At 35.6% G+C, this 26,452-nt stretch overlaps 1 protein-coding gene across 1 annotated transcript in view; it reads right to left on the reverse strand.

Moving 5' to 3' along the window:
* Window positions 1-5,972: 5,972 nt before the first annotated feature.
* TET2 (tet methylcytosine dioxygenase 2) overlaps window positions 5,973-26,452 on the reverse strand; it is a gene marked incomplete at both ends in the record, with an annotated part of 37,484 nt that continues 17,004 nt past the window's right edge. The window contains 5 exons of the mRNA XM_079696604.1: window positions 5,973-7,429; window positions 9,421-9,775; window positions 12,066-12,203; window positions 20,587-20,676; window positions 22,634-22,784. Of these exons, the coding sequence (XP_079552730.1) occupies window positions 5,973-7,429; window positions 9,421-9,775; window positions 12,066-12,203; window positions 20,587-20,676; window positions 22,634-22,784 (2,191 nt within the window). The remainder of the gene's footprint in view (window positions 7,430-9,420; window positions 9,776-12,065; window positions 12,204-20,586; window positions 20,677-22,633; window positions 22,785-26,452) is intronic.

Consider the following 26,452-nt stretch of genomic DNA (forward strand, 5'->3'; position numbering starts at 1 on the left):
CTTGGAGGTCCTAGTGCTGCTTCATAATCAAGAGCTCTTACACTGTTATGCAAACCTGTTTGGTCAGGCGAGGGAATTCGGGGTCGTGTTGTGGGAAGTCAGCTGGGTGGGCACTAACGTGTGGTCAGTGGGATGCACCTTCTAGCAGGAAGCAAAGGGTAGGGAGGGAGGGAGAGGAAAAACTTTGGAAGAATAACCGTGTATTTGAGTTTGTACTTAAAGTTTTACATTCCCATTAATCCTTACCACGTCCCTGTGAGGAATGTACTATTTTACGGACTTTTACAGATGAAGCTTAACTAGTAAAACTACTGCATCCAAAGCCAGGTGCTTTCTGCTGCACTTCTGCCGGTACTTCATCATGTTTCTTAAAGCTCAGTCAAGAGCTACCCATGAGAGAGGGGTTAGGGAACCAGGGGCATTTCAAGTTTCAAGCTACACCACCCAGATTTCTATTACTGTGACTATGCTGTGCAAGGAATATAAAGCAAGTGCTTGGTGAATATGCCTAGAAGTCCTTCATTCTGTGAATTTAAATGACCTGAATTCCTTCTTGTGGGGGTAGGGAAGAAGTGGAGTATCTCTCTGTAACTACTATTTTACTCATCACCTAAGGAGAAACCTCATTTCAGTTTGAATTAAGAATTGATTAGAGAGGAAAATGTCAATGTGAGTCGAGAAATTCCTTTTGAAAAAGCATAAAAGGAAGCCCCCAAAGAAAGCATACTCGTGCAGCGTGTGTGCAAGGAAAAGAGAGGCTCCTTTCAAGAGGGAATGAATGTTGTACCAGACAAGCAAAGACATTTGTGAGAAATTGCCTGGTAAGAGAGAGGGAAATGCAGGCACGTGGCCTCAAAAATATGGGAATAAAAGTATTTTTGTTCTTCGAAAACTTAAGAGTGCTGGTAAAACAAATAATCTATAATTATGGTTAATTCTCTTCTAGGCTTTTTTGCGAACGTTTTCTCACCACTTTAACAACTAGAGAGTATTTCTCAGCGGAGAGAGGGAAGAAGGCAGGGAGGAAGTAACCTCGCCCCTTACCGCAAAGCCCAGTGACTGAAGTTAGTTAGCAAGTGTTTCATGTGGCTCGCACTCTCCCTCTGCACTGATTTGAAAGAAAAGATGCTCCCCCAACTTTCCTTTTTTTTTTTTTTTCTGGACATTCACCTCCAGGTGGCCTTTAAACCAACAAAACCAAATAAAAATTCTCTGAAGCTTGAGGAGAAGATTCCTTGATGAATAAGGTCTTTTCTCACTGAATCTGGTTCTTACATAGCTGATTTGGTACAGAGCAGAATCAGGCAGGAGTCGAAGAGAAGCTCGAATTACCCAAAGCGGGAGGGAGGGTTTTTAGGATAGATCAACTGAAGAGACCAAGGAAAGGAGCAAGTGGTACTGTGTGACAGGGCAGCTGTGTGCATGCCTGCTTGCATGAAAAGGTTCATTCTTGGCAATTATTTCCAGAGGAGGCAAGGGGTCAATAAAGCTTTGTGATGCTGGCTCATTTGTTATTGCCAGCTGTCTCCCCTCTCCACCTGCGGGCTTAGAAGCAGCAGGGCTGCCTGCACCTTCATTTACAGGGCACTGGCATCACCAGCCTCCACTAGTGGGATCTGGATGGGCCCTGGCAGGAAAAGTTTTTGTGCTCACAGAACCTTAAATTCCCCTTGCCCTGCGCAGTGGAGACTAGCAAATGTGAAGAGTGGGAGGTTCCCAAGGTCCAACCAGAGGATAGATCATGAAATGAGTGTTGACAACACCCCCAGAGGGTTGAAATTAAAAAAAAAAAAATTGGTGAACCACTGTTTTTTAATGATGATGTTGCTTCTCCTCTTAACATCCTGGCTTTGAGTAGAGTGCTGGAGAAATCACCCAGGCTATGAGTTCAAAGATTTCCTGGGCTCAGGCATGACTATTTGACCCAGGCTGAACAGAGAGAAAAGTATGGGAAAGGGAACTCCCTTACTTCAGGTGTGATGTAAATGACTTCCCTACCAATTTCGGAAGGGGTCAGGGTGAGGGTTGGAAGACTCAGTCTAAGTAGAACTAGTAACTGTGTTTGATATCTTGTGTTTCTAGAAAGTGTTTCGGCAGGAGTGCACTGGGGTTGTGTGAGGGGTGATTGACATGACAGGGGAAGGAGTAGAGAGGAGGACAATCTAGCCTCCGGCTCCCTGAAGCCATGTGGGGTGGGTGAGGACATGCACATTTGTCTGGTGCCTCCCAGGCTACCTCTTCCCACTCCCATTGCCTAATATTGCCTGCCTTTCCGATAGACAGGAAGAGGAATTTTCCTTGAAGGGTGGACTTGAAGAGGAAAATGAGAATCTGAGAGCAGGGCTGGCCTTAGACCTATGAACTCAACCCTGGCGTCCCTGCTGTCACCGATAGCCCTCAGACTCTACACCAGGAGGGATGGTCAGCCTGCGGTCAGCAGAAGTGCTGTTACACCACTCCTGACTTACACTGGCTACACGTGCAAAGTGAAGGGGCTAACAAGTAAGCTTGAAAACAAAGCTGAATAACTAGAGAAATATTTTGGCCTTAATTATTTCGATGTTACCTTATAGTTCACTATTAAGAATAACCATCTACAAAGTATCTTTAAAAAGCAATTTCTTTTCATTCCCTTTTGCCTCACTGAGGTGGCAGTAATTCAGGCAGTAAATAGAAACTTCAACAATACTTAGAGTGCATTAAATAAATATAAATTTTATTAAAAACACTCACATAGCGTTATCAGGAATGATATAATAATAAACGCTTTCAAATAACCTGCATTCATAACATTACAATACTTACAGTATTTATAACCATCCTCAGATTTTTATAGACAACCAAACATCTCATGAAAATGAAATGAAACTGTTTTTTAAAAAAGCATAGAAAAATGCACACAGAATTCATTATATTAGTGTCAAACTGCAAAAGTTTCCTACACAAGTTAACCACTAGCTTTAGAAGTGAACTGTACACCACTGTGCGTCAATCAAGATGAAAAATTCATTCAAGTAAAGTTGACACCACTCAGAAGCATTTTCAAGTATGGCTATATAGTCAACCTGATATTCCTATATAAGCAAATTGGAGATCTGCTTTCCATTCATTCTGAGGCAGGTTTGATATTTACAATTATAGATCTGATATTTACAATATGCCACTCAATTTCCTCTCTTCCTCCCTACCTAACCTCTCCTCAAACCCCCAAACTATACTTCCTGCTCTTGTTGGCCAGCAGTTTGACAAATGACAGTGGATGATACAGAAACCAAATATTCACTCATATTGGGATGGCTGACTCAAAACCAACAAATGTGCATGAAGTAATCAAATATTTGGGGTTAGATATATGGTATATGCAAAATATTAAAATCATGCAGTTTGACAAATACAAATGTTCTTGAAATGCCTGTAAATTGATTACAGCCAAAAACTGGAGAAATTTTTTAAAAGACAAAAGCCATGTTATAAAGATTTGACCAATAAAACTCAAAGGCCTCTGTTGATTAAGAATTTATTTGAAATGTTAGTAAGAAAAAATGTACACAGACTAAGACATAATTGTACAGTTGATTGCACACCATCCCCCTAAGTGTTTTGTTTGTGTAGAGAAGTCCTCATGGATCTGTGCCTGTATTGGTTACAGGATCAAAACATCTTTATTTAGAGAGTTAAGGACTCTAGCCAACAGTCACTTGCCAAACTCCTGCCTTACAATTTTCCCTTTATCAGCTCAGTGCATTCTATTTTCATGTAATTTTTTTCTGCTTGAAACAGTCAAAAGATTCTCCAAACTCTTAAAATGCTTTTCTTTACAATAAAAAGAGCCAACAGATTTACAAAATTAGTTTTAGTTACATCAGGACATATACAAGTAAAATAGGAGGGATTCAAAAAAAAGGGTTAAATCCCTGAAAAAGAATATATTTATTAACCTACAACAATTTTACATAAACACAGGTGACATGTTGGCATAAGGAGAACATGAGCTGAAATATCCCTGAATTTTTAGAACAAAAGGTTGAAGTTCAAGTTATACTTGCTAAGAAATCAAGTATTGAAAAAAGGTATGCTTTTTTTTTTAATAAAAAAAAGACTTGGAAAAAAATGATGGTACACAATGCTATAAGCTTTCACTCTCAGTTCAATATCCTATTGCCAAACTAGTGTTGAGGTATATGACAAATAGGAACATCACTCAAACCTTTAATGAATTCTTAGCTCACATTATGATATATTTATAGCAGGCTGAGTAGCACCATCATGATGTGAATTCTGCTTCAAATCCATATATATATATATATATATATATATTTAATTTCTTTTTACAGTACTAAAATACTAAAGCATTGCGTTAAAAAAGTTTTGTTTACAATTTAATTTACTTACTATACATCTCTTTCACTTCTTTATACAAATTAATGATTTAAAACCACCACAGCAAACCAGCTGCCTGTTTTTTTTTTTTCTTTTAATTAATAGATTCACATGGAACTAACCCTGTTTATTAATCTTATGCAGGCATCAGTCTGCTCAATCTTCCTGGTAAAGAGGACACTTAAGCTAAGAAATGACAACATCACAATGTACAATTATCAACACAAAGGCAGCGCTGAAGAGCATACAGATCCATAAAATAGCATTGCTTAAGTGAACTAGCTTTGTTGAGTCTGTAGCATGCGGTTAATCACTACCTGCAGTTAACAGAAAATTCATAAAACTCTACATATTTGAGCAATGAACTTGTCATACAATTTTGTACAAAACTGTTTTACAGTATAGCATGTGAGATGAGCACCAGAAAACATGTATTTTGTGGACTAATGTATTCCCTTGAATCCAATAAGTCCCGTTTTGGATTTAACTGGCTATAATAAAAATGGACACATTGCTCATCAGCAGATGCATGGCTAAAAGCAAAAATATTTTAAAAGCTTTCTTTGTTTCCTTAAAAAAATCAACTTTGCATTCTAAAATGAAAGTAAACTTTTTTTTTTTTTAACGTCTCAGTACCTTAGCATTGTTCAAGTTGTCAAAGCTTAGGTAGACAAAGTGCTTCTAAAACACCATTTAAAATATTTATAGATATACATGTTTGTGCACATATACATATTTGTGTGTATATATATATGTACATATATATGTTTATTGTCCTACAAGGACTTCACTGGATGAGCAAAATCCAGAGGCCTTTAAAATGTCCACATTTTAAAAACTAAGCTTGTGTAAGAATAGGTAATTACGATTAAAAACTTGAATGAAAAGGTACCCCCATGATTCAAGGGCACTGCAGTACACTGATAGCATCTTGATGATATAAAGGCATTAATTTTCAACTGTTAAAGACACCATTTTCTTAGCACCATTTCTTAGAACATCCAAACAAATTCAGTGTTTTGCTGTTTATTCATTTATGCTTCCTGTAGCTATTTTGATAAATAAAAGTTAATATTAAGATTACAGTAAAAACCGCATGTTAAAAAGCCATAATTCCAGTATTTCAGTACATTGTATATTCAGCACCAGATGGTATTTTAAGATTCCTGCCCCTGTAATACTACAGTACTTGTTTGATTTGTGTTCCACGACTATGCAAACTTGGTATTATTAGAAGTGGTCACAGATGTGTAGAGTTGTAAGGGGGAAAAATATCACATTTAAATATCATCTCGTCCAATAATAGAACCAGTGTTTAAAAATGTAAATTGTGGAACACTTTCTTCTCCACCTTCTTTTTGCATAGAATGCTTTGGTCTTTTGCCTAGATTCCATCTGTGACCACTTAGGAGTCAGTGGAAATTAAGTGCTATGGTAAGATGACCTCTTTCTTTGCTGGTGAGCTGAGGTTCATCTCACCACATTTGTCAGGAATACTGTGTCCTTTCCCTACTGCCCACATCACGAGAACTACACTATGGACAGATTGGTTGTGGTCTTTTCAAATGAGGTAACCAACACAAGGGGCGACATCACATGTATCTGTTGTAAGGCCCCGTGACCCTAGTGAAGGCGTATGGAGATGTAGTTACTGTGGAGTCTGTGGTCACGGACATGGTCCTTTCGGCAAGGGACTTGATGAAGCGCAGGTAAGTGGGCTCGGCAGGTTCATGCGGCTCAGTGGGCTCCCGTTTCACTTTTTTGCCGTGGGTTTTCTGAGGCACATAGTCTGGGCCATACTTTTCACACTCCTCCTCTTTCTCGCGGGCTTTCTCGGCCATTTTGGCTTCCCAGAGCGCCAAGCCATGTTTTGGCTCATTCATGCTCTTGTGCTGGTAAAAGACGAGTGAGATCCTGGTGGGGTGATTCCTGTTGGGATTCTTTAAAGGGGTTGTGGCATGCAGCTCGCGCTTTGCACACTCGATGAGAATGGACCCATGAGTCGGAGCCACAGCCACTCCCCCAATGTCAGGGTCCAGGAAGCTCTGCTCGCTATCAGACCAGACCTCGTCATTGTCCTCAGCAGCACAAGGCTGCTTTTCCTGACTGCCAGCATCGTGTACTTTGTGGAAGCCTTCTTGGACAGAAGCAGTTTCATCATGGTTAAGACCTGGAAGCGTCTTAGATAACCCATTCGCTGTGTGGGAGAGCATGTCATTCTCCTTGTTTGGGAGATGCAGGGCATGAAGAGAGCTGTTGAACATGCTCGGAGCTGCACTGTAGTTATGGATTAAATGAGAAGATGGGTGATGCTCACCATTTTTATAGTCTGTGTTTGGATTGCTCAGATTGGGTGGTAATCGAGAGGCAGCCCCCATGAAGTGGCCATCCATCTCATGAGCGGAATAAGGAGGAAATGTACCGACATGGTGTACATTTGGTCTAAGAGTACAACTGCTGAAGGCATCTCCTTGCATATTTTGGTTTCCGTAACCTAAGTACTTAGAAGTAAAACTCTGGCTATTTCCGAACCTCGGCTGGTAAAGCGTATGGATGGGTGGTAGATTTAGCTTAGACAGAGGATCTTGGTTTGGATACCTGTATAGATCCATGGGCTGAGACTGGGGAGAATAGGAACCCAGATATTGGGAGCACTTGTCCATTGATATGTTTCCATTGCATTGATATGATGATGGATATTGGTTATTCTGATTCAAAAGCCCAGGGTAGGGGCTCATGGGATTAGAAGAATTCAAATATGAACCTGCAGCTTGGGATGAGGTGGAATAGAGGTTCATAGGGTTGGCGCCTCCATAAATATCTGAAGTGTGTGAAGAGCTTGGATAAGGACTAACTGGATTGGGCCTTCTCGTGTATAGACTGGTGGATCCAGAAGAAGTGTAAGAGCTGACAGACTCTGACTGAGGGTTATCAGTGAAGGGGTGATGTGGCTGCTGCAGCTGTGGTGGCTGCTTCTGTGGCTGTGGAAGCTGCTTCTGCAGTTGGGGCTGGGGCTGCTGCATGACTGGTCCTGAAAGTCGCAGAAGTTCTGTGGACAGGATAAGAGAGAGCAAGGACAAACACGCTCGATCAGCACTTTATGAGAACTAGTGAGGATGTCTACATGTATGTGAGAACCATCACTAGAATTGTGCAACACCCATCACACGAGGACAAGAGCAATGTCAGAGCTCTCTAATCACTGTCTGGCACAAATTTTTGTGTCTAGAGCATTAGAAATAAAATGGCAGAGCACACAGCAGTACATTTTGGTAAATGGTGAAAAATGTAATAAAACATCCAAAAGCCATTCCATTGAGAGCATCGTGTTCTCTGGAGCTTCTGCGCATTTGATCAAGCCACACTCTCTACTTGAAGTGCCCTGCCCCCTCCTCCCCATCTCCCTGCCCTTCCTTGACATAGTTATCACTTCCTCAAGGAAGCCGTCTATAAACCCAACTTCTAGTGCTTTTGTAATACTTTGTCATAGCCACTGCAAACATCAGTCAGATAAAGCAACAGTCATAATGTACTGGAATTATCCATTTTTAGTCCCCTCCTCACCTCACTGCAAAGTAGTCCCTTGAGGGAAAGGACCATGTCTTATTTTACTTTATTTCTCCATTGCCTGGCATGCAATCGAATATGTTAAATAGGTAATGTAGCAAAAAATTTGTTATGGAAGATTCAGCAATGTTATGAGTAAAAGAATGACATTCATTTAAATACCCAAAGCACCTTATACAATTGGCAAACCCTATTTCATTAGCGTGCTTTCCAGGAAGGAAATTTACACAGTTGTAGATACAACTTTAAAGGAACTTACAGCTTTGTAAATGAAACTTTTAAAAGTCATACTTCTGTTTCATGACCACACTTAAAAGAAAGAGTGATATGAGATGAGAACAGATAAATGGAGCCGCAGTGGCAGTCCTGAGAACTGAAACAATCACTGCAGAGGCCAGTTAGAAGGAACTAGACACAAAGTTCTAACTGATTGTACTTTATAGCTAACTTAAAAGAGATATCAGGGAGTGGATAGGATTTACTTCTCTTAGTGTAAGTCAACCAATCAACAAATATCTATTAAACATCTTTGACATATTATTCTAAATTACTTAGTTTTATCCCTGAGCTTCAAAATCAATCAGTAGGGAGATTTGACTTTGTGAAGCAAAGATGGTTGGTTCTAAGCAGAGCATTACACTAATGCAAAAGATATGCATTTTTCTTTTGTTAATGGCTAGGCCAATACCATCTCTGAAATTTGGATATGGACATCACATTGTATGATTTCTCTTTTTAGAGTATTAACTGTAGATAAAGCAAGAAACAGAATATCCACTATCATTGATAAATAATGCTCTATTGCTACTACTACAGATGTGATCTATTTTGATGGGTAAAAGCTTTTTAAGAGCTATATGTGGATTCCCCTCGTAAACCTCAGACTCAACATGGCTAAAGAAAGGTATCTTATTCTCCTGCCCTTCCCTCATAAATCTTATTTTCAAACTTACCTCAATAAATAGTACTGTTTTAATTATCTAGGCTTATAACTTGGGAGTCATCCTTAAATATTTTTTCTCCTTCATTCTAATGGTTTGTCACTAACGTATTGATAATCATTTTGGAAGAATTTGCTTCTGTCATCTTATGCTATATCTTCATTGCTACCACCAAAACTCAAGCTCTTATTACTTCACTCTTGGTTTACTGCATCAATCTCCAAACTATTAGTTCCTCTACCTCTAATTTGGCTTGTCTGTTGTTGATGGATTAACACTAATTTCACCATATCACTTACCATGAAACTGCCATTTATTATAGAATAAAATCCAAACTTCTCCCTCACACTGGGGCTGATGCCACACCTCACTACCATCTCCAAGAACAAAGCCTGGGCCTTGCTACTTTAGAGAAAATTCCAGTACAGAACTAAGACCATGATTGAACATAATCTTCCAAAGTTAACAATGTTCATTTTTAAAATAAGTGTCACGTAACACATATATCTACAATGCTTCACATTAAATTTACCTGCCAACTGTTTCACCTGGCTTCCATTTTCAATCTGTTTTGTACGAGAGGAGGCTGACTTTTCCTTTTCATTCTTATTTGTGCTGTTCTCGAAAGAGGAAAGTTTTTCAGCTGCAGCTTTCTTGGCTTCTAGTTTCCTCTGTCGGCATGTCTTGACTGGCTCTGCTAACATCCTGACTTTCCGTCGAAAAGAACTCAGTACCTGAATGGCACCATTTCGTTTTTTCTCCTCCTGAGCTTCTACACTCCCAAACTCATCCACATCAGAGACTTTGTAGAGAGGCAGAACATGGAGCTGCTCATCCTCAGGTTTTCCTCCAATTTCTCGATTGTCTTCTCTAGTGAGGGTGCATACCTGGTAGGGAAATAAGACAGCACAGACTCAGTTTCAGTCCAGATGACAGCTGGTGTATGTGTGCATGTGTTTTCCCTTCTCAGTATTTAGATTTGTGGTGCTGGCCTACTGGACCAGATTGGTTTGTTACCATAAAACCATGATTGTCTGTCATTAATGAAAATTGCATCAAGATGTACATCAAGATAAACAAGTTCATGTTGACTTTTTTTTTTTTTTGGAATCTATCAGGAACTGTTACCTGCAGTGACCCTGTTCTTCACATACATTTCTGACTAAGGGAAGAAGCTTCAAAAAGAAGCTACAAGTTTCCTCTACCAAATGACTTCCTCTGCTTTTGTTAACATCACATTCGCCTCATCTCATACTTTGTACACAAAGAGATTTCACATCTTTCCTCACAGCTAACTCTCCTTAACTGTGTTTAAGAAATTTCCACAGGATACCAAAGTGAAATCTAAATAATGTAAAATTGAAGATTTGATTGATACAGGTAATATGTAAGTTAACACTGCTTCTACTTTTCTTTTCCCTCCTCTGTACTTTATGAAATCTAATTTATTGTTTCTCTTCTCAGTCATTTCTCTTCTGAAAAGAAAAAACAAAGCTACTTCTGCTGCTTTGATAATTTGATAGTACTTTTTTTCTTTTGTTGGCCACAATCACATTGGCTTTGATGAAAGATTGTTGGTTTTAAAATACTAGCTTTTAGTATTTAGTGTTTTTAATTAATGGAGAAAATGCGACCACAGTTATTTAAAACCCAAGGTAATACAAAATCATTGAAAGATACTCTTGAAAGGAATGTGATGATTATATTAGATTTACCTTTATAAATAAGTTTAACATGCAATGGTATTAAAATGAGCGTTTCACTTTGTACACATAAGTCTTCCCAAATCCTTGCCTCTGAGCACTTGTCACCTTTTCCCACAATTTATCCCTACTCGCTTCTACCTCTCTAGTGCTGCTTTCCATTTCACCTCACAGAACCTGTGACCTATCAGAGACAAATTCCCCTTCATTCAAATTCTCATCCTCTGCCCACTCTCCATCACCTTGCTGGAGAAAAACCTGGTTATCTTCAAGACCTACTATAGCTCCAGCTATCATTTATTTCTTCTACTTCCCAGAATCTAGCAGAGGCTCCAAATAATGAGTAGGTGTTCGATACCTGATGAGTGACGGTGTTAGATATTGTGGATGATAAGTCTCATGTTTGGTCTCCTGAATCAGAAATCAGCAAACTAGGGCCTGTGGCCAAACTGCCTTGCAGCCTGTTTCTGTATGGCCAGTGAACTAAGAATGTATTTTTTGCATTTTTTAAAGAACTTTTTATTGAAAAAATCCCAAACAAAGAATATGACAGAGATCCTACGTGGCCTGCAAAGCTTTTAACAGAAAACTTTTCCAGCCCCTGCTCTAGACCATTAATCCAATACCTTCTTTGTTTCTCAACAAAAATTTCACACCAGATTCCTCGAATTAATTCCACTACTGCTTACTATCTCTCTGAATTCTTTTCTACACTATAATTTAACTATAGTGCCTGCCTTCTATTTTCCATGTTAGGTCTCATTGGTCATCTTCCTCAATTACACCTGTATCCATGTTGATAACTCATTAGGTTGATTAATTTATAGTTTCTGTACTTGAGCTTTTTCATTCTTTATCTCCACTCTGAGTCATCTCTTTAGGTGCAAGGCCACACCCTGGGTTTTGATGGTATGCAACATTGCTCCCCCCAAGACGGATCCATTTTCTCCCCTTACCAAAGCCTTCAAATACAAGGACCAATCCATTTTACCCACTGTAGTATGTAGTTACAATGGGTTCTTTTGCACTTTGAACCTTCTGTAGTAGTTGGTGTGACATCGATGATGCATTTTTCATTTATACTTTTCTCTGCAAGCTGGACTGGTACCTTAGCTCATATGTGGCTTTTTGCTTAACTGATTATAACCTACTAGATATCTGACAGTGAATTTTGAAAGAAGTTTTTTGGGCATCTGATTGTAGCTGGCGAGGCTTAGTCACTGGTTTAGATTAGCACCAAGAATTTCCATGATTTTCACATGCTTGTCAATACAGTTTTCCACTAATGTGACATGCCAACCTGTTATGAGTACTAGTTATGCAAAACAATGTCACCTTGCAATAGCAATCATTCATGAAAACACTGTTCTCTGCAGGGACACCGGCAGAAAACATATTACTCTAAATGCTGCTAACTTCCAGTCCTCTACTCTTCAACAGGACATGCTGCTAAGCTCTCCTCAACACCACTTACCAATGTGCTGCCATTCTGCATGTTGTGCAAGTCTCTATGGGCATGAGCACAGAAGTCCAAACATGCAGTGACCCCTGAGAATGGACGGCCTTCCTTCAGACCCAGACGGCACTCTGGTGCTCTGTGTTCATATTCAATCTGAAAAATAGAAGCGAGTGTGTGACTGGGGAAGTACTTAGGCATTTCAAATTTTTAGGCACACATTTGACAAAAAAGTACAAGACCTGTGTACTGAGCAGGTCAAAAAGGTTCCTTAGTATTATATTTTATATCCCCAAATACAATGGAATGACACAAAATAGAGCAAATGCCTTGACACAGTAAAGTTATTTAATAGTGTTACTGAGACATAATTGACTTACACTTTAAATATATGCTGTTTATTGTACTATATGATTATATATATATACACACACACATACATATACATACACGAAACCACTACCACAATCAAAATAATGTACATATCTATCATTCCCAAAAGTTTCCTTACGCCTCTTTATAATTCATGCTTCCCACTTTGTTCCCAGGCAACTACTGATCTGCTTTCTGTCACTAGAGATTACTGTAGTTTGCATTTTCTAGAATTTTACATAAATAAATCCATTTTGAGTTGATTTTAACATAGGGTGTGAGATTAAGAGTCAAAGAATTTTTTTCCATATGGATATCCAACTGTTTAAACACTGCTGGGTAAAAAGTTTACACTTATCTCATTGAACTGCCTTTGTTGAAAATCAATTGACCATACATGTTGAACCTATTTCCAGACTCTCTATTCTGATCTTTTGTTATGTAATGGTGTGCTGGTGTGTGTGTGTGTATGTATGTGTGTATATGCCAATAATCAACTGTCTTGATTACTAGTAAATGTGGATTTGTAGTAAATCTTGAAATCAGGGAGTATAGGTATTCAAATTGTTCTTTAAAAAAAAAGTTTGATTATTACAGGTTCTCTACATTTCAATTTATTTTAGAATCACCTTGTCAATTCCTTCAGAACACCTGGTGACATTTTGATAGGTCATGTACTGAATCCATTGATTAACTTGGGGAAAACTGAAATCTTAATAATACTTAGTCTTGTGATCCATGAACATGGTATATCATTCCAGTTATTTAGGTCTTTTATAATTTCTCTCAGAAATGTTTTGTAGCTTTCAGTGCACAGGTCTTGTACATTTTTGTCAGATATATATTAAGAATTTCATATTTTTGATGCTATTTTAATTGTTATTGGTTTTCATTTCAATTTTTAATGGTTTATTGCTAGTATACAGAAATACAATCGATTTTTGTATTTTGCAACTGTGCTAAACCATTTATTAGTTCTAGGAGGTTTTTTGGGAGACTCTTTGGGACTTTCCACACACATGTTGTCTGCAAATAAGGATAGTTTTATTTCTTCATATTCAATCTGTATCCTTTTTATTTTCTTTTTCTTGCCTATTGCATGGTCTAAAATTTCCAGTTAGATGTTAAATAGAATAAGATACAAGGATATATTATACAGCACAAGGAATATAGCCAACATTTTATAATAATTATAAATGGAGTATAATCTTTAACAACGTGTGAATCATTATGTTGTACATGCAAAACATATAATATTGTAAATCAACTATACCTCAATTAAAAAAATTAGGTTGCCACAAAAAGCTTGCTGGCAAGATGAGAACTATTCTTGAAAACATCCCTTGAATTTTCTTAAGAAAACATTCATTTGATAAAGAGTAAAAAGTATTTATTTTTATTATTGTATGACAATTGTATATTAAATTTATGTTTATAAATATGGCACAGAGAATATCTTCAACAAATAGTAAAACCTACTTGAGAAGTTAAAAAAAAATGTTAACTAGAAGTGGTGAGAATGGACATGCTTTTCTTGTTCCCAATGTATAATGTGTTTTAAAAAATTTTTTAGCTTTCCATTTACTGAGTTTTCACAGATGGCAAAGCCTACCTTAGGTAATAGGCATGATCCCATCACAATAAAATAGCATTAAAAAGTTTCATGTCACAAAACGGAGCAAGGAAATTACAGTTCCACCTAGCTGAGCAAGTTAAGGAATGAAATGCTTCTTTAACTTGCTGCTTTACCATAAAAACACTAAACAGTTTAGTTCTTTCACCATTATGTGTGATGTTAGTTTTAGGCTTTTCATCTATGCCCTTTATCAGGCTGAGAAAGTTTCCTTCTATAGATGTTAAATTTTGTCAAATGTTTTTTCTCTATCTATTGAGATAGTTTTCCCCATTATGTTGGTTAATACGGTGAATCACATTGATTGATCTTTGAGTGTTAAATGAACCAGCTGCTCCTGAAATAAACTCCATTTGATCATAATATATTATCCCTTTTACACATCGTTGGATGTATTTAGATGAAATTTTGTTAAGAATTTTCACATCAGTATTCATGAACATCATTGGACTTTATTTTTTCTTTAATGCCCTTGTCTGATTTTAGTACCAGGATATTTCCAGCCTCACAGAATGAGTTGGGAAGTATTTACACCTTTGCTACTGTCTAGAAGAGTTTCCACTGAACTATTCTTTCTTTCTTAAATAATGAGTGAAATTTGGAAGGGAAATCATCTGGGCCTGGAGTTTTCTTTTTGGGAAAGTTTTTAATTACAAATTCAAATTTTTAATAGATATAGAACTATTCATGGTATTTTTTCTTTAGTAAGCTTCGGTAATTTGTGTCTTTCAAGGACTTTGCCCATTTCATCTAAGTCATTTAATTTATTTTCATAAAGTTTTAATAATGTTTTCATTATTATTCTTTTACTGTCTGTAGGATATGTAATGGTGTCTCATCTTTAATTCTTGATATTGACAATTTGTACCTTCTCATTTTTTCTTGAACAAATTGACTAAAAGTATTAGCTTTTGGTTTCACTGATATATTCTGTTTTCTGTATTCTATTTCATTGATTTCTGTTCTTACCTTTAGTTTTTCCTTCCTTCTGCCTTTTATATGGCTAAAATTGCTCTTTTTCCAAGCTTCGTAGGATATAAACATAGATCATTGACTTGAGACTTTATATAACATTTCTGATATAAATGTTCAATGCTATAAATCTTTCTCTAAGTAAGCTTCATAGCTGCATCCCATAAATTTCAATGTCACATCTTCATTTCATTCAGTTTGAAATACTTTCTCCCTTGTGATTTATTCTTTGGCCCATAGGTCATTTAGAAATAAGTTGCTAAGTTTCCAGATATTTAGGGATTTTGTAGGTATCCTTCTGGTACAGATTTTCAATTTAATTTCATTGTGATCAGAGAACATATTTTGTGGCTTTTAAATTTATCAATACTTGTTTCATGACCCAGAATATAAACTATCTTGGTAAATCATCCTTGTATATTTGAAAATAATGTTAATTCTGTCATTGCATGGGGAGTTCTATACATAACATCAATTTCGTTAAAAGTGTTGTTCAAGTCTTCTGTCCCCTTACTAATTTTCTGTCTACTTGTTCTAATGGTTTGAGAGAGATATATTGAAAACTGACTGTATCTGTAGCTTTGTTTTTTTTAGTTGTATCAGTTTTTGTTTAATAAAATTTAAAGCTATTATTAGATGCATAGTTAGGATTATCATATTCTCTTGCTAAACTGACCTTTTTATCATTATAAAATGATCCTCTTTATAATATTCTTTGCTATGAAATCTACTTTGCTATTAACATCACTCCAGCTTTCTCTTGGTTGACATTAGCACGGTATTTCTTGGTTCTTGCTTTTTTAAATGTCACAATTGTTCTTTATCAATGTGATTATTCAATATAACAAGCTCTGCCTTTTAATTGGGAGTGTTAAAAAATTTACATTTAATGTGGTTTTTGATATGGCTGGGATTAAATATACCATTTGCTATTTGTTTTGTATTTGTTTTAGCTTTCTTTTAGTTCCATATTTTAAAATATGTTTTGGGATAAATTCCATTCTCATCTCTTTACTGGGGGATTAGTTATACATTTCTTGTTAGTGGCTGCCTGCTTTAAGGTTTACAGTGTAGTGTACAATCTATATTCAAGTAATATACCATTCCATCCATATATAACATAAGAATCTTACAACAGTATACTTCCAATCCCCAAGCCTCTGTGCTACTTTTACATGTTATAAACCTTAAATTACATTTTTAATGTATTTTAAAGTAACTATCTTGTAAAGAAATTTTTTAAATAAGGGGAAAAAGTCTTTTTACTCGCATATCTACTATTTATGATGTTTTCATTCCTTTTTGCCAATCCAGATTTCTATCATATCATTTTTCTTTCTATCAGAGGGCTTCCTTTAACATTTTTGAAGTTTTAGTCTGCCGGTGGTGGTAAATTATTTATTTCAGCTTTTGTATGCCTGAAAAAAAAAAACTTTATTTATTTATTTTTTTTTCGGTACGTGGGCCTCTCCCTGTTGTGGCCTCTCCCGTTGCAGAGCACAGGCTCCGGACGCGCAGGCTCAGCGGCCATGGCTCACGGGCCCAGCTGCTCCGCGGCATGTGGGATCTTCCCAAACCGGGACACGAACCTGTGTCCCCTGCATCGGCAGGCGGACTCTCAACCACTGCGCCACCAGGGAAGCCCCAAAAATCTTTATTTTTGCCTTCACTTTTGAGAGTTGTTTTTACTGGTTATAGATTTCTAGATTGATAGTCTTTTTTTTTTCTTTCTGTACTTTAAGGATGTTTTTCCTCTTTTTTCTTGCATCTTTCTCAGACTTTAAGTCTTATGTGTCTATTATCCATTTTTTCCCTATAAGTAATGTCTTTTTTCCCCCATCTATTTCACATTTTCTCTTAATCACTGTAAGCGAATTGATTTTAATGTGATTTTATATAGTTTCTTCATATCTCCCCCCCACCCCCCACCATTTGGGGCTTGCTGAGCTTCTGGGATCAATGGGTTTATAGTTTTGAACAAATTTGAAAAATAATTGGCCATTATATTTAAAAATATTTTTCTGTCCTCCTTTTGGGACTCTAATTACACATATATTAGTGTAATAATATTGTGCGATGCTGTGATCTAGTTAGCTTTATTCTGTTCCTTGAATAAAAATGTATACAAAATCTAGCTGGTCCTTAGACTCATGCTATCTCATAAGAAATACCATGCAGGGGTCTGTGAATGGATTACTGGAAATTTATCTCTATGTCTGGAAGACAGTTCTAAGTGCATGGCTTTCTGATGGTGTAAATCTGTGCTGTTCAATACGGCAGCTACTAGCCACATGTAGCAATTTAAATTTAAGTTAATTAAAATGAAAAGTTCATTAACTCAATTGCACTAACCACATATCAAGTGTTCAGTAACCACATGTGGCTAGTAACTACTGTTCTGAACAGTGTTGACAGAAAATATTTCCATTGTCAAAGAAAGTTTTCTTGGTTTAAAGTGTCATCTCCACACATGACGAAAGCACATGATTTTGAGATTTGAGCCTGCTAATTCAGTCCTAAAGTTTAATGGTAAGATAACCATAGAAAAGATAGAGAAATATAACTCTACTGATAGACATAAAGGCTACTTAAGTTAAGAAAACCTATATTCTAATTCCGTGGAGCTGACAGAAGAAATGCTGTGAAGACCCAATGAAGCTTAACTTCAGCAATAAGACTTTATGAAATCAAGGAACAAAGCAAAGAAGAACATTCATACATGAGAAATAAAGGTACTATATTCAGTTGGCGGAAGGAGGCAAATACTAAATAGTAGACTTCCACAGCACCTAAAACCTTGATGTGTTATGTATACTGTAGGAAAAGATCACATGGCTGTTTTCTGGGGTCTCTAAACCATGTTAAAACATATGGATAAACTTTCCAGTAGTACCTACCATGCAATATAAAAAACACCTTATTCATTCTTAGCCATTAGTTGATTTAGTTTATATAGACATTACATTTATTTTTTAATCTATGAATGTATGTATGTATTTAAATTTTATTTTATTGTGGTAAGAACACTTAACATGAGAGCTACACTTTTAACAAATTTTTAAATGTACGTTATCATTGAGTGTAGGTACGATTGTACAGCAGATCTGTAGACCTTATTCATCTTGCTTAACTGAAACTTCATGCCAATTGTTTAGTATATCTATCTACACATTTACTCATATACAAATATTAAAACACATCTAAGGAATTACACCTAATCATCTTGTTATAACTTAAAAACTTGGGGGTACCTTCATATTTTAGATATTCCAGGTTCAGGAAATGCATAAAATATTCCAAACAAAAAGTAATAGTGTAGAATATAAATGCTTAGATAATCAAGTTTGTATGACAGTCTATAATAGGAATCAAAGGAGTAAGAACATCAATGCTTGTTCTTCTGTCCCTTTCCCCAGTTAAAGCCATTTGATTAATATCCCCTATAAAAAATTCACTCAACAGAAAATCGCCAAACTTGAAATCTAGCAACACAGACTCAATTTATTTTCTTTTTATAGCTTGATTTATTATTTTGCTCACCAGAATTATTTTACAACGGTAGCAAACCATTCCTTATACTTTTCTGTGACACTGATTAAAATAGGTAAGGTTGTAAAAATAACAGTATTAATCCCACTGTTATTAATAGCATTTAAAATAATTTTCATAGACATTAACATATATCTAAATATCTAGGTTGTGACATAGAACAACTTATAAAGAGACAGTCATTATTGAAGTTGCCTCCTTTGCTCCCACTTAAAAAAAAAAAAAAGAAGAATTGAGGTTTGGGGAAAACATTAAAGTCCACAATGGAAACAAGAATAGCTAAATTGTTGACTAGAATTGGTGCCCTGTCTGTCTCTGCTATGTAGACTAATCTAGTCCCCTTAGAGTCTTTAACATTATTAAGTAAATGACAGTGTTTGCAAAATGTGTCACACTTCACGCTTTCCCGTATCCATGCTGCTGTGTACTCTGCTCTGAATACCTTCTCATCACCTCAAGCTTTCCTCCATCTATCAATCTTCCTCTTAAATCTTTAACCTCTCCTATTCCATTGCTCCTACCCCCAGTCCTTCCTTCACTGGTTTCCCTTCCCCCACTCACCCCTAAAATGTTAAATATTAAAATCATTAGCCCCTTCTCCTCATTGTAATCTTCACTCTGAAAAATTGTATTTACTACTAACTACTTCCTGCATTTTGATAACTCCCAAGTCACAGTGCTAACCTGGATTTTTCTCCCGATTTTTCTTTTAATTATCCTAGAAGTATGTCAAACCTAGCATGTCCAAAATGAAATTTGTCATCTTCTCCTTATCTGCTCCAAACTTACTTTTCCCCACTGATTCCTAATACTAATAGAACCACCTGTCCAAGCCAGAAATTTGGTGGACCCTCAAATTCTCTTTTGCTCATTCTCAAATCTGATTGGTCACTAAGTTTGTAAGTTCCACCAAATATTTCACATACTTATTTCATTTTCTCTATCACTACTGCTATTTCATTAAATCAGGACCTTAACGTCTCTTGCCCAGTGATTGCAATAGCTTACTTCTCTAATTTAATCTTCTATAATCTAAACTGTATTTCATTTATTTGGCTTGAGTGACCTTTTCAAGTTAAATCACTTCACCCTCACCGTCCCCAATATACACTTAGAACATCCCAGTGGTAGGCCTCTTACCTATATGATAAAGTTCAAAGATCTTTGTATGGCCTCCAAGGCCATTTGTGACCTTACATCTCTACTTTCAGGGAGAAGCTTTTTGTTCCTTCAGAAATGTGCATACTTCCAGCACAGCTGTTATCATGTTTTTCTATAGCTGGCATTTTACGTATCTCTGTCTCCTCTAAGGAAGGAGTTTTGTAAAGACAGAGAATCTGCACTGCTCATCTTAATGTCCACAGTGACTAAACACAGCATCTGGTTCATAACAGGCTTTCACTTAGTGCTTTTGCTGTTGATGTTATTGAAACAGTGTAGACTTTACGGTCTTTTGCCTCCTTCACGAGCATTTCTGAACAAATCACCTGGCCTTCCATATAGGTATAACCGAGCACACACTTAGAAAATAGGAAAGGAAAAAGAAAAGGGAAAAATCTAGCAAAATCTGACATATCTCGACACATGTATATACACTTATAAAGTAGTACACCCATAGCTTTACATGTATAGACTTGCTGTGGAAACACTTAACAGGTGGTTAGAACCTATAGTATGAACCATATAATTGCAATTAATCACTAAAGTCTGCTTACAGAGATAAAATTATCCATATGAGGACAAGATTAGTAGGTAAAACAGCTTGTGAGCCTTAAAAGCTCATTATCTTTACAGATTAAAAGACCAAAAATACACTTTTGGATGGTGTAATTTTCATATATCAAACATTCATATATCAAAAACCGAACACTGCAGTGGTTTCAACAATTAGGAAGAGAAAAAGTTAGAAAAATAAAGGAAAATCGTTGCTTCAAAAATATTTTTGGAAAGATAGGCCATCAATAATGAGTAAGTAAAGTGTTCTAATCATTGTCAATAACTGTTTAAACTTACCTGGTTATTATATGCATCAGGTGCAAGTTTCTTGTATGTTGGTGCCATAAGAGTGGACAGGTTTTGTAAATGAGACTCCAGTTTCTCTTCCTGTATAAAATGAATAATTCTACACATTAAATTCTAAATCCATTCTATTCATAGATGAGAGAGGCTATCAATTAGATTTTTTCCCCTACATCTTAGATCCAAATCACAAATATATACCGTCTCATTAAATATCGGCTAGGCCAAAAAGTTTGTTCGGGGTTTTCCCATAACATTGGCCAACCCAATAACTAAATATCATCTTAACGTGACTATTTCTAAGTGAAAAGCATAGACCATATATGACCTATTTTTGTATGTGCTGTTAAATGTCTAGCTCTTTGGTATTTACATGAGAGTAATCAATTTTCTACTTTGCATGCAGATATTTGGCATTTTATTAATATAAGTCTATGCTGGTAGTAGGATTCGGAGAATGAAGCCATACAGTCTTTAAGGGGTCACATTCTCTATTCTTCTCCAATTAGTGGCCGAGGAAGATGAGCTATTGAAAGGATTTGTTTGGTTTAATCTATTTCTAATCTTTATATTTTAAATGTTTATAAAAAATAGCATTACAAAATTTGAAATGATCACTCCATAGAACTAAAAATTACTATGTGATTCAAATATGAATAAAACTCTAAGAACTATAATGTGGTATATATGAAAAACTTTGTAAAGTTTACTTGAGAGGAAAAATGTTCAGGTATATTCACGCCCACCCCCAAGCAAAGAATGTGCTTTTTCAAATGGTAGGGGACAATACTCAGTTGCTCTATTCATACTTAGAAGTTCTCATTTCACATTGATATTTCTCTAAAAACCTTTGGAGATGTAAGCAGCTGGCAGAGGTATACTTGCTTGCATTTTAGAAGATGAGGAGGTTTCTGACTGGAGTCCTCCTACCTAACAGAGGGAGGATGTCACTAGCCATCCCCTGCATTTGTTTACATGAAACACAGAGTGATAAACATGTATGAAGTAGTGGAGAAAATGCTCTCCAGTGTGAAAATTAAAAGTGTAAGACAGCAGGCAAAATTGCTATTCATTAGGTTTATTAAATATTTGTGTTTTCTTATGCAAAGAGGCTATCTAGCACATTAATATAGCTTATTAAAATGTTATGATTCTATGAAAAATTTATATCATGACTTGAAGAGCTTTTGCACTTATTAAACTTCCACTTACTATGATAGTCACAGAAATAAAGTCTAACAAATTTTTCAAAGGGACATATAAAAATTATTACATCAATAGTATAATTGCATATTTCAATTGCATTTAAAATTTGAAAGAAAATTATAACATGTATAGATTTACTAAAAATTTGATCATATATGAATGCTAAATATACTGAGGTTTTCTGATTATTCAATTAGCATACTCTAGAACACATGCTACACAAAAGTTGTTAAACGTGATACCCATCTATAAGTTATATTTTGAGAAATATATTTTCTAGAGAAGGACAAAAACCAGTGATGTCAATGAGAAATCAATGTTCATTTATTTCCACTACACCTTTATATTAAAATCTAAATATGTTTTAGTTACTTGAATGCATTTATTATAGTAACATTAAGCCATCAAATCTCATGGGTTGAAAATGTGACTAGAAATGGACTTTTATGAATGTGGCAGTCACGAACATGATTTCTATAATTCAGGTTCAAAAGATGAAAGTTCTAACACTGAAGTGGTAATATTTAGTTTTAATATGCAAATGACAGCTGTGTGAAACTCTGGAGTTTACATAAAAGACAAAGAATAAGTGTAAAAGGCCATAAGTATAGTTTATGTTGATCAAACTTTATTACTTTAGTATCACATGGTTATTATGCTAATTTTATAAAATATTATTATGTGTGTCTACAGTGTAGCCAAAATTTTACTGATCTATCTCTGAGATGAAATTCTCTGTTAATGAGAGTTTGAGTATATTATATTGTTCACTTCATCTGTGCTCATCAATTCTCCATGAAAAATAAACAGATTATACATCAGGAAGTAAACAAACCTCTTTTGGGTCATCCCCAAGCAGCTTAAATTTTCTTGGGATCTTGCTTCTGGCAAACTTACATCCATTGTAGTACATGCTCCATGAACAACCAAAAGAAAAGGAGGCACCACAGGTCTCTGGGTCCAGCCCCTGACAGGCACACGTTCTCCTGAGAAATCAAAGAACCAAGTTCATGACTATGGATAGCACTGTCCAGGCTATCAATCTCATATTCTGGGTGTCTACATTCCAAAATGAATGCAAATTAGTTTTGAAAGAAGTCTAACTCTACATTAAGCTGTGCCACAATCACATTAGAAAATAACTATTTTGATTGACTTTAAAAGACAACTTGAACAAACATTTTATTGTAGTATAATACATACAGAGAAAGTACACGTAATTTTATAGCTTCTAATCACTCGCAAATGAAACATACACAAGTGAGTGCCACTTAAACTAAGAAACAAAACATATACTTGCACCCCTAAATCCTATCTTATATTTCCTTCCAGGCATTGTCCTCCTAACAGTAACTTCTATCAGAAGAGATTAGCTCTGCCTACTTTTATCCTATATAAAATATACTATATTCCTACTGAATATAGTGTGTATGTATGTATGTGTGTGTATATATATGCCTATTTTTATACTATATATACCATAAACCTACTGAATTTAGTGTGTATGTGTGTATATAAATGTGTGTGTATATATATAGTTTTGCCCATTTTTATACAATGTATAGTATAGTACACACACATATATGTATAGTTTTGACTATTTTTATACTACATATAGTATGCTATATATTTCTATACTGTAGTATAAAAATAGGCAAAACTGTATGTGTATATGTATATATATGTACACATACATACACACATACATAATATACACATGTATATGCAATTATCTAGTATAAGCTTATTTGTGTCTTGCTTCTTTTCTTCAACATTGTTTGGAATATCCATCCACAGTGTTGCATGTAGTTATACTTTATACTGATGTATTTATTCACTTAGTACAGTTTCTATTATATGGATATGCCACAAATTAATCGTTCCACCATTGATGGGCATTTGAGTGCTTTCTAGTTTTTGGCTAAAATACAGTATTGTGACTTCACATCCTAAGTCAGTTATATCCTAAGGGCAATAAACAGACAAACAAGCAAAGAAACCAAAAATTAAAAACAGGATAAAACAACCCACTAGTTAAACTATATTCAGTAGGTATTTTTTCACAGCTGTATTGAGGTATAATTGACAAATAAAACTAAGATATTTAAAGTATACAACGTGATGATTTGATATAAGCATATATTATGAAAGGATTTTCCCATCAAGTTAATTAACACATCTATCACCTCACATATTTTTTTTTTTTCTTGCAATGAACATTTAAGTTCAACTCTTTTAGCAAATTTCAGTTATGTAGTAAGGTGTTATCAGCTATAGTCATTAGATCCTCAGACCTTACTCATTTTATAACTGAAAGATTATATATACCCTTTTACCAACCTCTCCCTATTTCCCTCATCCCCAAGCCTCTCACAACTTTTCTACTCTGTTTCTGTGAGTTTGACTTTTGTTTTTTGTTTTTGATTCCACATAAAAGTAATATCAGGTATCTGTCTTTCTCTGTCTGGCTTATTTCACTTAGTATCATCCCCTCCAGATTCATCCATGTTGTCGAAAATGGCAGGATTTCCTTTTTTAAAAGCTGAATAATATTCCTCTGTGTGTGTTCACAAACCACATCTTTATCCATTTATCCATTGATGGACACTTAGGTTGTCTCCACACCTTGGTTACTGTGAATAATGCTGCAACTGGAATGCAGATATCCCTTTGAGATAATGATTTCATTTCCTTTGGATACATGTTAAGAAGTGGATTGTTTGTTTATGTATGGCTCTCCTGACCTCACTGGACAGCAGTAGTCTTATTTGTAGTAATGATATTATTTTGAAATTACTTATGTATGTTGTGACATGAAGAAATCATTGTTAATGTCAAAAAATAAGAATTTCAGTGTAAGATGAAATAAGTCTAAAGATAAGTAAATACCCTGTAAAATCCTATGAACAGGAAATAGTATGAACTCACGATATGAATTAAAAAGCTCAAATTTTCTTTTTCAAAAAAAAAATTACTTCCTATATCAGCCCACTGAAAATGCCTAAAGTAACAATATCTTTGTAGCAATGGGCACATCTGGACACATACTGTGACCTCTAAATATCATTTCTCTTAGAAATGAATGTAGGTTAAAATCCATGAGGGTTTTTTTTTTCAAATGAATTAATAATGATACCAAAAAGAAAGAACAAACTAAGTGATCATTTTTGGATGGTTACAAAGGCACCAAATCACTATTTTGAAATTTCACAACTAAAAATACTTACCATGCATTATTCTGTCATTTGTTTACAAACTATATTTAATGGTAACCAAACAGTTGATAATGAAAAGTTCTTTAAAGAATTCCGTCTAATAAATGCAGAAGGAATGTTATAATTAGAAGTTATAATTTTACAGATGTCAGCAAAACGGCAGAATAAGGATCTCTGAAAATACCCTCCTCCACAAAAGCAAAAAGAAACCTGGTAAATATTGTCAGAATCAACTCTTCAGAAATATGGAAATTAACAAAAGACTTGCAGCAGTCCAGGAAGCATTTCTTCAAGAAAGGCAATGAAATTTTGGTAAGAAGCTAAGCTTTACAGTGTTTTAACTTGCCTTATTTCCACTGTCCCCAGAACTCCACGACACCCTTGAAAACCAACAGCCCACATTTATGGTGAAAATCAGCAGGCTGGCAACCACTGGAGAGGGCAGAATTAGGCTGGATATCCTCCAAAGCCCCATTCCTAGAGAAATGTCATTATTTTACCTATTTGGTAGTTCTCTAGAAGACACCACTGGCAAGGCTTTCTTCATTTGATCTGACTTGGAGTTCACCTATTGTATATAGCCTTTTCCCCACTGGAGATATTTGTTGAAAATAGTCAGAGGCAATTGTTGAACATTGCAGCTGCCTGAGGTCTTGGTAGACAAAACTAGCTAGACTGACCAAGAAAAAGAGAGAAGACCCAAATTACTAAAAAATTAGAAATGAAACAGAGGATACTACCAATGACCTTATAAAAAGCATTATAAGGGACTACTATAAAAATGATCTATCAACAGGTTAGATAACTTAGATGAAATGGACAAATTCCCAGAAAGCACAAACTACTGAAACTGACTCAAGAAGAAATAGAAAATCTGAATAGACCTATAACAAAAAGACTGAATTAGTAATCAAAAAACTTCCCACAAGGATAAGCTCAGGAGTACATGATTTTGCTGGTGAATTCCACTGGACATTTAAAAAATTAGCCCCAATCCTTTACAAATTCTTCCAAATAAATAAGAGGGAACCCTTTTCAATGTATTCTATGAATCCAGTATTACCCTGAAACCAAAAACAAAGACATCACAAGAAAACTATAGACCAATATCCTTTATCAATATAGATGAAAAAATCCTCAATAAGATACTAGCAAATGGAATCCAGCAACATATACAAAAAGTATACATTATGGTCAAGTAATCTCTATCCCAGAAATGCAATGTTGGTCCAATGTATAAAAATCAATCAATATGAAATACCACATTAACAAAGTGAAATGCAGAAAAAGCATTTGAGAAAAGCACAACACCCTTTAATGATAAAAATACTCAACCTAAGAATAGAAAAAAAAATCTTCCTCAACCTGACAAAGAACATTTACAAAAACCCTACATTTAGCATCATACCTAATGGTGAAAAGCTGAAAGAAATCAGAGA

This window comes from Hyperoodon ampullatus, assembly GCF_949752795.1.
Source record: "Hyperoodon ampullatus genome assembly, chromosome: 1".
Taxonomy (NCBI): domain Eukaryota; kingdom Metazoa; phylum Chordata; class Mammalia; order Artiodactyla; family Ziphiidae; genus Hyperoodon; species Hyperoodon ampullatus.